This window comes from Acanthopagrus latus, chromosome 20 (genome assembly GCF_904848185.1).
Source record: "Acanthopagrus latus isolate v.2019 chromosome 20, fAcaLat1.1, whole genome shotgun sequence".
Taxonomy (NCBI): Eukaryota; Metazoa; Chordata; class Actinopteri; order Spariformes; family Sparidae; genus Acanthopagrus; species Acanthopagrus latus.
The window spans coordinates 3,038,536-3,054,606 of record NC_051058.1 but is presented as its reverse complement, the minus strand read 5'-3'; the positions used below and the strand labels follow the sequence as shown (position 1 = coordinate 3,054,606).

General features: G+C 40.6%; 1 protein-coding gene across 3 annotated transcripts in view; it reads right to left on the bottom strand.

Moving 5' to 3' along the window:
* The window catches only part of LOC119009346 (caskin-2-like), a 54,789-nt gene that overhangs the window by 9,009 nt on the left and 29,709 nt on the right, over positions 1-16,071 (bottom strand). For 2 of the 3 annotated variants that reach the window (XM_037080491.1, XM_037080492.1), the window contains exons 7-14: positions 14,291-14,424; positions 10,336-10,444; positions 10,012-10,120; positions 9,735-9,829; positions 7,940-8,057; positions 6,258-6,386; positions 4,328-4,464; positions 3,915-3,996 (exon numbers count right to left, since the gene is read on the bottom strand). In XM_037080491.1, coding sequence (XP_036936386.1) covers positions 3,915-3,996; positions 4,328-4,464; positions 6,258-6,386; positions 7,940-8,057; positions 9,735-9,829; positions 10,012-10,120; positions 10,336-10,444; positions 14,291-14,424 — 913 coding nt within the window. The remainder of the gene's footprint in view (positions 1-3,914; positions 3,997-4,327; positions 4,465-6,257; positions 6,387-7,939; positions 8,058-9,734; positions 9,830-10,011; positions 10,121-10,335; positions 10,445-14,290; positions 14,425-16,071) is intronic. The other variant, XM_037080494.1, reaches the window with a different exon arrangement.

Genomic DNA, 16,071 nt, shown 5'->3' with positions numbered 1-16,071 from the left:
GTGTGGTTAAATTCTGTTTCACAAACACTTTAAACTCCAAATTTAAATTGTGAATCGGCATCAATTTCAAACTTTCACTTGAGGAACTTTAAACTTCAGCAGGTACACTGTGATGGAGCTGAGCAGGTAGAATGGATCCACTGAAAGACCACTATGATCCAACTCCTGGAGGCCCTGAGATTTAACGTCACCAGACGTTTCCAGAGAGTGGATGGCGATCTGTTTGGATACATCGCCAACACACAGTCTGCTGAATCGTCAGCAGAGTGAGAATTTAGAGCTTCTGTGCCGAGTCATCCTGAGTACGCAGTCTAACTTTAACAAGCTCACAAACAATGTACCTCTTTGTTAAGGAATACAGAGCGGTCGAAAGTGAACGGTGCAACAGACAACACACTTTAACTTTACTGGGCAGATACATGAACTGTTGTTTGTCTGGACCACTAAGTGTTGCTTTTACATTTCTATTTGTGTAGAGACTAAACAAACAAGATACAATGGGGCATGTTTTTTTTTTTTTTACATTTCTGAGAGGTCGGGCTAACTGCTTCCACTTGCTTCCAGTCTTTATGCTAAGCTAGGCTAAACATGTCCTGACTCAAAATGCACAGACACCGGTCCATTCCTTCTCATCTAACCATAGGAACGGCAGTAGATCAGTGAATTTCTAAGTACTAATTTAGGTTAATCCAAAAGTTAAAGCTACTGTAAGGGATGTCACACTAGCTAACTTCCTGTCTGTTTTACAGATAGCAACCTCTTGCTAGGATGCAGGAATTAATAGCTGCTCCTCTTCCACCATTCTGGTAAACAGGATGATTCTCTGCATGTTAAAAAGCAAATAGGACCATCTTCTTATCGAGTTCTCTGTCCTGATTGGACGAAGTAGGCAGGGGTACCAGAAAAATCTTCTCTCTTTACTATATGAGCAGGGGGAGGACTGACACTCTATATAACGATGATTACTGTTGGAGCGTAGTGCCATTAAAACTAATTTAAATCAGAAAGTAACACTTACAGCAGCTTTAAGCAAAGAACCTCGGTTGTATTTTTTATCTCGACCTGACATTTAAACCACCTCTGTGTTGCTTTTCTGCTCTTTGATTTTTAGTTGCTCTGTTTTTGGAGTTGGTTTTTTTTCTCTACTTTGTTGTGAAGGTCAGGTCCGGGGGTCTCCCAAGAGAGTAAACCAGCACATAGTGGAGAGGTATTTGGCCTCGGGGCACGACACAAAACTTCTTTGACTTTTGGATTGAGAAAGAGGCTTCTCCTGAGAAGAAAAAAAAAAAAAAAAACTAACACAATATTCTAAATCATTATAAGTAAAGCATGAAATGTATGCTATACTTGTACTCTTTTTTTTTTTTTTACAGACACTTTCTTCATACAAGGGGGAAAAAACTGCATAAATCAGACTGGTATAAAATTATTATCCTAGAAGATTCTACATTTAGGATCAGAAGAGTCTCACGAATCCATCAGAAGCCTTTTTTTTCTCTTTTCCTTTACACTGTCTAGCTGTCTTCACATCACAACCCTCAATAAATTAACACTGAGGTGAGCAGACTCCTCTGGTTTAACAACTCAATCTAGTGACAGAGCAGCTTGATCCCCTGCAGCCCTCTCAAAACATCAAGCATCTCATCAAATCCCTACTTTCTTCTTACCTTTCAGGAAGAATGAGAGCGGCAGAGCGCCTGATGTTTGGCACCTCATCCTCCCTTCTGTCTATCCTTCATGCAGAATAGACATGTCTTCAAGTTCAGTCAACTAATCTGTCCTCCTTCTCCTTCATTTCACCGATATGCTTTGCTCACTCTGCTTCTGTTCTCGTCTCCTCCCTCTGTCCCATCCCTCCCACTCATTTCTCTTCCCTTTCACCTTAACCCTCCTTCCTATTCAGCCTGAGGTCGACAGAGATCCTATGATGATAAACTCTGTGATGTCTCTGCACCTGTTGTTAACCTCACACAAAGTCACATTTAGCTGGCCTTCAGTGTTCCCTTTGAGAGGCGAGCAGGTGCTTTTATGGGATGTGTGTTTGGGAGTATCTTGTGGTTTTATTGGTTTCTGTGGTGAGGTGAGGTCAGCCTTTTCTCCCTTCTTCCATCTCATTTCCTTTCGGACTGAGCGCAATAACAGCTCGATCTGCGGAACAGAAGCACGACTGCTACATTCATCTTTTATCACATTCCTCCAGTATACAGAGGTACAGTGATGTTTAAAAGGTAGAGCACTAGCATCTACAGCGTTGATGCTGTTTACCATGATGTATCCTATAGAAAGGCTTCTTAAACGTACGTAAGTCTATAGATATTAAAGTCATGTTACTTAGATTCACCTTCAAACTTGGGTTTCTTGCAAAGGCCGGAATTAAACAGAGAAATATGCTTCAATCTTCCAAAATGAAAGTGAATACTTCACCAAGTCATTAGGACCTCTGTTAAGACAAAACATCTAAGATTTTGACATTTAAGGGGAAAGAAAAGTCCTTGACTTAAAAGAAACACATATCATGAATATGAATGTAGTTATTATGAAATAAACAAATCTGCAACACAAGAAATGACCTCCTGGAATCCCCTCTAGGAATCCTGGGGGCCCCGTACCCTAACCTGACAACCACTGACTTACAAGGTTTGCCATAAGTTCATAGGTCTCTGATCATTTGAGCAAAGTGACCAGATAACCAGACGTTACAGCGATAAACATCTTATTCCTTAGAGGTAAGGATATTGAAATCAAATCAAATCTGCAGAGTAAACATGCTTTGAGGCAGCAGCTGAAGCACAGAGGGCAGAGCTGAATCAGAGTGCAGCGATCAAAACACAAGTTCATGGTATCAGCACAGGATTAAAACTCTGGCTTTCTTTCATATAGTTCCCAAATAGTATTTAAGTCAGAGGCTGCTGGGGATGGCAATCAAAGGAGGTGGAAACCAAAGTCTTCCACAGCCCTGTAAATCTGCTGTCCATATCATACAGTGGAAAAGACAGTTCCAGTCAGGACTAACAGGCACTTCTAGCACAGTTTTGGACTGGGCAATAAATTGATAATACACATACTGTTGTTGTGTTATGAGTTCTCATTCTCATTTATAAATAGTTTTTATTTTTCTGCATATTTTCTAAGACTCTTGAATGGGAGCAGCTGTAATGCAAGCAATTTCCCCTCGGGGATCAATAAGGTATTTCTGATTCTGATTGTGATTCTGATGAGACTACATAATGTGTTAGATTTTTAATACAGCTAAATCATGATATAAGTGCCGTCTTTCCTGGTTTTAAAGGCTGCATTACAGCAAAGTGGTGTCGTATTCCGAACTTTCTGACTGTTCTACTTGTTCTTAGACTCTTCTTCACCCACTGGGCCATTATATCTACATTACTGGTACTAAAAACCTCTGTGTTAATAATTCATTAAATTACCCACAGTCATCCCTATAATAATGTCAGTATAAATAATGATGTATTTTCTTGAAAATATTGCCATATTTGATTTTGTCGCCCAGTCTGAGTATTTATGAAGTGCTTTAAGGAGATTCTGAAATATTGAGATATATATTGTGTATCTCGAAAGAGCCTTAAAATATGACATTATTTTTCCATAATCATGTTTTTACTCCAATCAATCAATCTTTTTTTGTGTGGCGCCGAATAAAAACAAAAGTCATCTCATGACTCTTTCTAAATTGAGCAGGTCTAGACTATATTCTTTAGATAATCTATTTACAGAGACCTGACATTTCCCCCATGAGTAAGCACTTGGCGACAGTGGCGAAAGAAACTGCCTTTACTGGAAATCTCTGAATTTTTTTTGTCATAGAAAAGAGCTAATACAGAGTACACACTAGAAGTAGAGAACTGTTATTATACACAGGGAGAAAACAGACTATGGTCTATTCCCTGACTAACCTGTGGTCCCATCTGCCTGTTTGCTGTGGTCTGCTGATGCAATGTAGAGATGTTCTCCTGATTCACCAGCAGAGGGAGCCAGCTACATGCAAACAAACATGAGGGGAGATTCAAGAACAGTGAAACTAATTACTGGCATGCAATGTAAATATTATCCAACATGGCAAGTTACATTATCTTATATTACTTTATTTCATTGAAACAAGTCAATGACAATAACAAAGTATAAGCACACACGAAATCTACTGCATTCTTACATGTTGTCGTTATCACTAGTAGCTTTGAGGGCATTTATAAAATGCTCAAGAGAACTTTAATGAAAAGTTTTCAAAGGACACAGCCTTCATAGATGTGTCAGTACAGTACAGATCATTGACTTGCTCTAACTTGCATGTAATATCATTAGTACTTACAAGCCTAACCTTTCCAGTGTCAGAATTGTGGCGGTTTTGAGTCCCATTCTGTTTGTGACCGCTCTCTGAGCTCTGGCCGCTACCAGCGCTGCGACTGCTGCCCACGCTGCCCGCACTGCCAACACTGCTTCTGTCACCTGAGAGAGACAGCAAGAGAAGCCGAAAACACAGAGAGAGAGAGACACTGTGGTGTTAAATAAGACTTGCAGAGAACACAGGAAGGCAGGATTGTAGGGTGTAATTTGCAGGTAAAGGTATGTCGTCTGCAGTAACTGCAAAATCCAATAACAATTTTAACAAGTCACAAACAAGTCCTCTTTATCCTTAAAGGATAATTTCATATTAGGAAATACACTCACTTGTTTTCTGTCCAAGAGTTGAATGAGAAGGTCAATATCACTCTCATGTCTGTGTGCAAATAAGGGCTGGGAGTCTTTTAGCTTAGCTTATCTTAGCTTAGCATAGCATAAAGACTGAAGGCATGAGAAAACAGCTCTATTCACATTTCAAAAAGGTCTAATGCTCAATGATTGTCTATTCTTTGTTAAACCGGTACATTATCAGACATTTAAGAATTACAATTTGCAATTTTAGGTAAAGCTGTGTGTTGTAACTACTCCTTAACAAACAACAGGTTCTATAAATTGCTCACATTTACATTCTAGTTTGTGTTCATATCAAACAATCAAGATGGAAAGTTGTAAGTGAGCTTGTATGCTAAATCACACACTCAACACAAAGAGTTAAGGTTCGTATCAGTCCTCTCATCTAACTTGAGAAAAGAAAGCAATTAGGTTTATTTAACAAAATATTTAAATGAATCCTTTCAGAAATGAAAAGAAATTTAAGATGACATCCCCTTGCTTGGGAAAAACCAAACAAATGTCATGACACTAAATGGAATGACTTGTTATGATAATTGTTTTTTAGATTTTCACTGTGCAGGTTTTCAGTGTGGTGGTAGCAACACAGGCAATCTGTAAAAAACCTGAGACAACCATCAGGAAAGGAGTGCTCCTCACTTACCATCACGTCCTGCTGTGAGACAACTTGTTTATGGTTACTGGATTATTTGAGGTGTGTGCGGCAGTGGGGGTGCATGGGATTTGCGGGGTGGTAAGGGTCAAGACTTGGGGATATAAAGGGATAAAGATGGGAATAAGCTTTCTTAGAGAGGCACAGTTTATCAGGATGGCTGGGATTGGATCTGGCCTAGAAGTTCACACAGGGTGTGAGGGGTGGCAGGGGTAAGGGACCACACACCCTTACCAGTGGGAGAGCTCCTGAGGACCCAAATGTCCTGAGTGGGGCTAGCAGAGAGCTGACTGTCAGGTGGTGCACCTAACAAACACACACACACTTTAGACACACAAAATACCACACCGTAGCTAGGAGAGGATTTATCAAGCTGAGTACCAGCGGAGTGATTGAGAGGAGACTAGGATCAGGGTGCTTTTTGGGAGGGAATGTGAAACCGGGAAACACAGAAATTGAAACCATGGGGACAGACATGTAAAACGTCCCCCAGACACCAAAACTAAAAAGAGTAAAAAGACTGTAAACACTGCTGCTGTGTCATTTGTGGTCATTGTGTACATACATCTACATCATACATCTTTTTGTCGTTGTTCTATTCGTTTTTGTGGTCGATTTGAGTCTCGTTCATCTAACTTTCTGTCTCTGTGTAATTGTTTTGAATCTCTGATGTCATTTAATGTACTTTGCTGTTTATTTTGTGATCATTTTGCATCCGTTTGTTCTTGTCAGCTATCCCTTGGTGGTAGTTGTGCATCTTTTTCTATTCACTTGACTGACTTTCAAATATGAAATGTTACCCGTTACCTGTTCAGTCATCCATCCTTGCCTTGGTTGGTTGTGAACAGAAAGCAAACAGATTGGAGGAAGTTTGTGAGTGCATGTGAGTATCTACCTGTGGGATCATAGCCATGGGTGTATGAGTCGTCAGCCTGAGGGCCAGGGCCGTGGCTTGAGGGTGGAGCTCTTGATGCAAAGTTTTGTCGCTGGCAAGGTTTTGAGGCTTGGCGGGACAAAGTGCCTCCTAGGGTCAGGGAGACAGGTTTGGGATGAGGCTGAAGTTCATGGACATGCATGTGTGTTTGTCAGTTTGAGCTGCATACACAGGTGGTGGAACAGGCTGGAGGACTGCAACTAAAAGCACCTTTTTTGAAGTCTGGTGATCACATTATGGACATCATCTTGTATTCTTGTTTATTGAGTACAGGACAAGAGCTAAAAAAGGGCAAATACACCGTAAATCCCTTCTGGTGTTACATAACAGGCTGCTGAATGGGAGTGTAAGATCACCAGAGACGCTGAGAGGGCTTACTTTTCCTTTGTGTGTTGTTGGTCCATGGTTGCTGACACCATTGACATTATCACAGAGCTCAAGAGCACGCACACACACACACACACACACACACACACACACACACACACACACACACACAGCTGAGTTTGCCTCATGAGCAGAGAGCCTGTCACCGACTTAAAGTCAAACTCTCTTTCTCTTGTCTCTTCTCGCTCAAGCATGAGCAGACACACACATATACACACACACACACACACACACCCCGAGAGCGCACAATATCCAAGCGTAGACCACGAAGGCTTGAGCACTGAGCTGACACTTTGCAATCTGGCCATAGTAATCCTATTAATGTGTCTTTTTAGTGTGTGTGTGTGTGTGTGTGTGTGTGTGTGTGTGTGTGTGTGTGTGTGTGTGTGTGTGTGTATGTGTGTTGCCTGGTTTGTTGAGGACCTACAGATGAAGTGTTCGAGCTTGTGTGTGTGTGGATCTATGTCTGTTGCGGTTATTGGACCCCTCGCTGCCCCGCTGTTTGAATGTCAATGGCTTTACAGCTGCAAAACAAGCATGGGGATCATATTCATGTTATTCACAGGGATTAAATCTGATGATTTACAAGCATGCGGAACCTGCCGGTGATGCCATCAAGACAGATCCTGCTTGTGTGGAGACATATTTTTAGCCCAGATATAACCATTGCCTTGGGTTAAGTTAGCCCTTTAACACCACTCTGTCGGCTCAAGCGTCAGTATGGAGTATGATATAGTAAACATTACTGCTCCTGCCAACAAGTCTCTGTGCATTATGCATATATCAAGTACAGTACCCAAAGCAAACTACACATGGCAGCTTCATTACATGCCCTGACAGTACTCCTATGCTGCAATAATGTAACCTTACAGTGCCCCGTAGTTTTTGATTTATTGAAACTGTACTTAAGAATGTTGACTACTGACTTGACTGGTGTAAAATCAAATGTGCAAAATCAGTAAAAAAAATTAACAACAATAATAATAATAATAATAATAATTAAACCCAGGGGCTTTTGGGCCCACGGTGATCTGAGGTCTACCAGGTGATTGGCTGGTAGACAATCATTCAAATATGTATGTATCACGATATATTTGCTGTTTTTCACATCTAGAATGAACTTTCACACTCAAAGAAAAAGACAACATTCACATAAAGTACCTCAAACTGTTCTTAGTACTTTGCTTGAGTAAATGCAATGGGCTACCTTTCACAGTTCATGCAGATGTTGTTGTGTGAGCCACTTGTTTGTCTACCTGCTCGTCTGCTGAGGACCTCCACCACTGAAGGGGGGAAGAAGCCCACCCGGTCCGTCCCCCGCTGGGTGTCATGGATGTGACCTTTCCAGCGACCGTCTGAGTGCTGCTCCAGGACCTGACACCAACAAATCATTCGCACGCTTCAGTGGAAATGCCAGTGTCACTGCAAACAGCATTAGCCTTGCAACGATTCACAATCACATTAAGTCTAGTCTATGAAACTTGAACAATCGCGAACAAATGATTCAGTCATGTGAAGACTGGGAGGTTTGATTAAAGCTAAAGCAAAGTGTGCTGGAAAATTTGAAACTTTTTGGGCTGCTTTCCGAACATTTTCCCCTGTCATCTGTACATCAACTTTAAGCGTGCATGTCATGTGTGTGACTCCTCCAGGCATACTTTTAAGCTCATAATGAGGGAGCCAATGAGCTGGAAATACACAGTCTATTCATTGTGAGTGTTAACAAAATGCCCCGCGAGGATAAAAACAAACACCTCTGCCTTCTGACAGGATACCACACAACAACAGACGAGTCCATACAGGAGGCTGGGATGTCACTATACACTGCATGAAGATATCAGAATACACAGTAGTAAGCACATAAACACATGCAAATTGTGCGCACACGTGAATTAGTGCAAACAGTGTGTTGGGGGGAATGAAGCAAACAAGTTGGTAATAAGAGAGTGACGGCAGCAAGTTTGTGCCTGTTTCTCTGCTGTGGTCTCCTGCTCAGGGTACACCAAATTACCCTGCAACATCCCACACAAATCCCAACAACAAGACTTCACTCACAACAGTCTTCGTCTTCTAATCCTCACACTGCCTGTGATTCCCCTCAAAATGAAAAGGCAGAGTTGAGCGGCTGCCAGCAGGTATAAAAAATTAATTCCAGCTCAATCGATTTTACAGTAGCTCCGTTTTATGTAAATATAACTTTACTACTGGGTGTTATAGTATTACAGTAATTCCTGTGTGGTAACAAAGATTAACAAAGCACAACAATCCTTTACTTAGGAAAGATGTGGTAAGGAGAGTTTACAGTGTTAATGGAAATACTTTTGATAAACCACTAAAGGAAATCAATACCAGCAGGGTTTTTTTCAAGCGTTTCTGACATCTATCATTCATCCTTCTTGCAGAAGAGACGAGCTTTTGGCTTTTTCCAAATGTATCCATCTTGTTATAATAATATACCACTATCTCCAGTAATGACTCCAGGGACCACACAGAGAAACACCATTTTTTCCAAATCTTTGGTAATGTCTTCTCCTTCCTCAAATTTTGTTGTTTAATGGCAGTCAGAAAATAGTTTGAGCCCTCTTACCTCCACTTACTGGATTGATCAGAAAGTTTATAATCTAATACAAAAGTAACAATGAAGTGACCACAATGGAATATGAAAATACAATTATTTTAATGTATCAACTTTTTTCTTGATATAAAATAATAACATTTTTGGTTTCTTAAGTTGTGATTTTGTTGTACGGGCAGGTGATAAGGGGAGGAGCCAACGTCTATTTATGGCTAACTGTGGGAGTGCAAATCAGGCTTATGCTCGTGAGCTCACAATGATTGAGATTTGTGGATCTATCTATCAATCAATCAGTCAATCAATCAACCAATTAATTAAATTAATGCAGAATTCTTCTTTTTGCAACCTACGTGGAAACTGTTCTTGGCAAAACCGCCAAGAGTATTCTACAACAACGAGAGCAAATATAGAACAACTACGGAGTGAACCTATGATTTACTGTGGCAGACAGTCGTTAAAGAGTCAAAAACAAATACCATAACAAGTTCTCCCGCCCGGAGGTTAAGAGCGGTTGGGTCGTGGAGGTTCCAATAGTCCTTCACTGCTCTGACCTGAAGAGAGCTTGATGCCTCTGTACAGACACACAAAGACACAGACACATCATCAGGAGGCACAAATGTTAATGTTGATTCTATTATGATCTCAGTCTTTGCCATTTAGAGGCTACTCCCCCACTGTTTACTATGCCTCTGTCTCAGCCAAAAATCCAAACTCCACAAAACCATCAGTGAAAAAAATGTAAGATGTACTAACCTCTCAGCAGCTGTTTGATTTCCCTGCTGGCTGTAGAAGTGGTGAACTGGTTGACGATGTCCAGAGCTGTCTGGTTGTACGTGTTGCGCATGTTCACATTGATGCCCGCCTAGACACACACACACAGACACACACACGTTTTAAACAAACCCTCCCACAAATGCCTCCCTCCCTGATTAAAGAATAACACTGGAGTTGTCGTGAGAAGTCAAGTAAGTTTTAAATTATCTTTCCAACTACACCTTCAATACAAAAACATCTGAGTCAGCCTTCTAAATCACATCTCAGCTGAACTGGAATCATACTTATATCGTCTTTACTTACATCAAGCAACAGCCGCACGACTTCAGTCTTGCCGTAGAGGGCGGCCTCGTGCAGAGACGTCCCAGCTTTGGTGGCTCTGTTGATGTCAATGCCAGCTTTGAGCAGCAACCTAGCAAATCAAAGCAGAAAACACTCATGTAAAGCCGCAGGCAATACTGAGAAACAGATTCATCCATTCAACTGTTACAGACATCTGCAACATCTCATTAAGCCATATACCCCCCACTCATCCACCCACACACACACACGCAAATATGTCTCTGGTTCTGTAGGAATGCTGATGGCGTCGGATCGAGAGAGCGGTGCAGGAGGAGGAGGAGGAGGAGGAGGAGGAGGAGGAGGTCCTCAGTTTGCTGTGTGAAGGTTGAGTCAGGTTTGGAAGAAATAAACAACACTAAAGCACTGCTGTAAGATATCAACTGTATTCATGTGCATGGTGTTTGCTGAATGTTAACCCACTCCATGAACATTCTTGGCACCAATGTGTCCGGCGGACGCAACACTTCTGCATCTACGTTCTTTGTTTGAGCATGTTTCCTTTCAACTGAAGTCAAACATGTTCAGGTTTGACAGAAAGACTCCTGCAGCATTCTATAACACTGATTAAAGGCTGTACAGCTACAATAAGGAACAAGTCTATAAATACTTAAAAAAAATAAAGTCATGGAGAGCAGGGGTTTGATGGTACACAGATGTCAAGGCTTAGCATTTATCTCAGTTTTGGGGTCACAGTGGGTGTGAGTTCAGTAAAATGGAGAATAGCAACCAAAAACCACAAATCATAACTACATTTATATTCAACACAGTAGTGCAAGTTACAGTTTGTTCCACCCAGTGTCCACCTGGCTCCACCTGAGACAGTTGTTACATTCAGTGGTACATTAAGCGGTAACCCCTGCAGGAAAACTCACAATATAATACACAATAAGTTGTCCACAATAATGATGGTATGACAATTTGTTGCTCTTGATAACGATAACAATTACAATGTAATGTACAATGTACTACTGCAAAACTTTACTCCACAAAGATGCATAAAGTAGTGACAGTGACTTTGGTCATGCAGAGTCAAATTATAAGGGGGAATCTGTTCAGAGTGCCTGCATGTTTTCATAAAAAATTCAATATCTGGTGACGGTGCAATGAATATCGTAACACAAGAGGAGGTGACACAATATGTACTGCCATATCGATACATTTTTTCTCACCCCTATGGCACAAAACAACTGTATCTACATTTTCAAAAATGGAGCAGTTGCAAAGATGTAAACTCCTGTGGTCTGAGCTGACTGTGGGTAAAAAGCTTAATGGTGACTTGGGAAATGTGAATGCTGCTGACAAACACTCTTGACTTGATGGGATCACGCTAAGTGGGACGCCACAGGGGGGTTGGACAGACAGGAGAAATATTAAACCGTGCAGTTAGATGAAAAAGGGAACCTGAAGTGAACCCATTGTAACCGACACCTTCTTCCTTGACTCGGCAGCAACAGTTTTAATCACGCTCTGAAACCTCGAGAACGCTGAATGTCTGAAAACTGTCATAAAGCTTAGACCTCCACATCTCTGTCCTGCTGATGAGCAGTTGGTTAGCTCTAGTACTCTCAACATAAACTGGTTCAAACTGAAGCTGCAAACATTATATACATACATAAATATACATACATACATACATACATACATACATACATATATACAAACACACATACATACACAAATGTATGTATATGTGTAATATTTGCAGCTCCAGTTTGAACCAGACTTAGAAAGCTTCTTCAGATATACAAAAACAAGGTGCTATAAGACCTCTGCTGTATAAGTATGGCACTCTTTGAAGAGACATAAATCCCTTAGTGGGAGATCACAGGCAAATTCTGCTGAGCAAACTCTGCATAACTCCTGTGCTAATGCAGCATGTTTTTCACATTTCCGTTTGTGTTGAAAGCTCGCCTTTTCTCCCCCATGTCTGCAGGAGAAGGAGAGAGGAGGATGGAGAGGGTATTGCAAAAAAAAAGATCTGATCATTTCAGGCTGGAATTGTTTGCAGAATCTCTGAGAGGCAGGGTGGGGTTACTTGGCTAAGTACACACATATTTACACAGATATGCTTGCATAAAAAAAACTAATTGAGTCTCTCTGGGGTATGTTCTGAATTTGTGAAGTCACGGGGGTTAAATATCACTACAGTATATGGAGATTATTATTGGTTTTGCTTTCTGGAGCTACCTGAGGAGAAATGTTAAGCCTCGTGCAGCTGTGAATTAAGGACAGACACACATATTTGCCGTCAGGGCCCCTCGTCGTTGGTCAAACTTACCTGAGGAGAAAAGGCTTGCAGAATCAGTAACTTCTGTTAAATCTCTTCTTAAAACCCACTTTTATAGGCTTGCTGAGGGGGGAATCACCACTTTGAAATTGTTTTTTCATCTTTCTATATTTTCATTGCTTTTATTGCTCTTAGTCTATTTATCTGTTTTTAATTCCTCCCATGTGATGTTCTTTGTTTATTTTTGATCTATTTATTATCCATCATTATTTTTAATGATCGTTATCATTGAATTTGTTCTTAATTCCTGTGAGGTGTCATCCCTTAATAATTTCATTCTTTTTATCTACCTCTTTATTTGCATGACTTTTTTGGAAGCAGTGTTTGCACAAGTTACAGTAGCAGTAATAGTCATAGCAGTGGTAGCAATATAACAAGAGGGTTGTAGCAGCAGTAATAGTACAGGGTAGGTGATATGGCCTTAAACTAACTACTTCATTTTTAGCAACACACAAAAAACTGTACATGTCAATATTTTGAGATCTCCTCTAAAGCACTAATGTAAGGGTGACTATTGTAATTTTACAAAATAATATGATTACATTTTTTATATATATAATCATGAGTAATGTGGACATAATGACTAAGTGGGTAAAGGCAAGTATTAGAACAAGTAGAACAGTCAGCTAAGTTCAAAACATGACACCAGATTCTTCATTTCCATACATATTACACAGGCATATGCACACAGATCCATCCAGTGTATATTAGTCAATTCTGACATCACATTGCTATGTTCTGTATCGTTTGCATAATGTATGTTCATTTTTGCTGCTGTGCCAAACTGAATCTCTTCTACGGGATCAATAAAGTTACTTCTTATCCTGTCTTATCTTAATGGTAGTAGTAGACAAACTACTAGTAGTAGTAAATATAGCTGCAGTTCTCATAAAAATGGTAGAAGTAGCAGTTTTAGCAGAAGTAGCAGTAATAGGGTTAACAGTTGTAGCAACAATGATTGTGCCCATTAGTCATATTTACCATTTTTGGTGATTTGGTGACCACATTTTATTACTTGTTACTTGTTGTCTATGAGTGCTTGTTGCAAATTTGCTCCCCATGATTTAATTTCGTAAAATTATCTTTGTATATCATGTAAAACATCAGAAGCAGGGTTTCCGCTGGAAATGCTTTGCCAAGGCACCAGAGCAAAAGTAAATAAATAAATAAAAATAGAAATCACTCAAGATGAGAAAACTTTCCATGATCAATCATCTTCAGATGGAAAGTTAAGATGCAAACAGATGAATGTGTTGCTTTGAATGGCAATTTAAGTGGTGCTCCTAAATTTAGTAACAGCAAACACTGGCAGAACAGGCATTCACTGCAGTGGAAGTAGTTTGAGTAATTGTAGCATCTGTAATGGTATTACAGTACATGTACAGAGATAGTAGTAGTTTAAGTGGTAGTTATTTAAGTACTGGCATTTGTAGCATTAGCAGAAGCTGAGGTATGAGCATAGTAGCAGGACATGGCAGCTTTCTGGTATTAGTAGCAGTAGCAGCAGCAGTAGATATTTCACCAGTTGATAGAAGCTGCTGGGAAGATGAAAGGATAATAGAAACAGACATGTGACAGAATTCTGTCTGTTACACAACATTTCAACATCGCTGCCCACTGTGATCTTACTTGATGATGTCTTTGTGTCCGTTCCTGGCTGCCAGGTGGAGGGGGGTGGTGGTTGGAGAATCAAGGCTGTCGTTACCTCCCTCCCCTTCTAACAGCGCTGCCACCATATTACTGCTTAACAGCAACTGAGCCACCTAAAGAGAAATCAAAGACACCAAAATGAATATGAAGGGTGGGCTCTGAGATCAGAAGAGTGGCAGAATCAGGACAAGAATTACAGCATTAGCAATTCTTAAATATGTATGCAAAGTCAAGCAATCTGAGGTTATGCGGTAAAAATATATGGATTGAAATAATATATACATGGTGACCTATATATAGGGTCACACTAGTACATGGAGGCTTATCCACAACTCAGCAGCTGTCTAAAGATACCACAGCCTCCAATCCGACAAGTCTGTGTGTCACACAACAGCCCCGAAGCCTTCTATTCTTTCACAGCTAAACTGCAAACTCAGACTAGATGAGAGAACATTTAACAGGCATAGTGTGTGTGTGTGTGTGTGTGTGTGTGTGTGTGTGTGTGTGTGTGTGTGTGTGTGTGTGTGTGTGTGTGTGTGTGTGTGTGTGTGTGCGTGTGCGTGTGCGTGTGTGTGCGTGTGTCCAATTCTGAATTACAGGCCCAGCTATACATCTCACAGCCAGGCTTATCCAGCGATGTGACACAGAGACAGTAAAACACAGTGCAATGTGCAATCCTTTTAACATTACAGTGTGCGTGTGTCCAAAAAGAGCCACTGAAACCTATTTTCATTTTGCTCAGACGAGCTTAAATTAGCTGGGTCACTTAATGTAAGCCATGTTCATGTTTGACACCCCATCCCAAAAGGGCAAAAAGGGCCAAATAGGGCATTTTCATACAGATAATTGGATTAGAATGACTCATTGAATAAAAGCAAATCACTACACGAGGTTTAGTCTCTTAATCTCTTGGCTGTAATGTCTTGACAACTTTTGGATGGATTGGCATGAAAACTGGAACATATATCCACAGTCCCCACAGGATGAATCCTGATCCTCTGACTATCACTCCACCGCCACCAGTGGATCAACCGTTCTTTATCCAGTAAATTACTTACTCAAAGTTGGATTGGCACAAAATGTAACCCATAATAACAGTTTATGGTTTCTCAGCCGTATACTAAAGAATTTGGTGACACCCCAACTTTCCCTTTAGCATCGCCAAGAAGTGGTATGGACACTTGTGTTTTTGGGGGAAATTCAGAACAACAGTTGGATGGATGGCAACCAAATTTGACAGAGACACTCATATCCCTCTCAGGATGACATTGTAATAACTTTGGTGATACCTAAACTTTTCATCTAACCTCATCTTGGACCAGACTTTGCATTCTAAACAAATACCTGCAATGATGATTACATCATGATGGAGATGCTCTGACCCAGTCGTCTAGCCATCACAGTTTGGCCCTTGTCAAACTCGCTCAAATCCCTCTGCTTGCCCATTTTTCCTGCTTCTAACACATCAACTTTGAGAACATGTTCACTTGCTGTCTAATGTATCCCACCCACTAACAGATGCCATGATGAAGAGATAATCAGTGTTATTCACTTCACTTGTCAGAGGTCATAATGTTATGCCTGATCGGTGTATATTGTGTTGTTAGCATTGATATGACACTATATACCATCTTAGATTTTGATATTATCAAAAAAATGATATGTCGTAAGTGTTGTTTTTCCTGGTTTTTAAGGCTGCATCAGAATAGTGATGTCATTTTCTGAATTTACCAGAGTTCTCCTTGTCTTATACCCTTGTC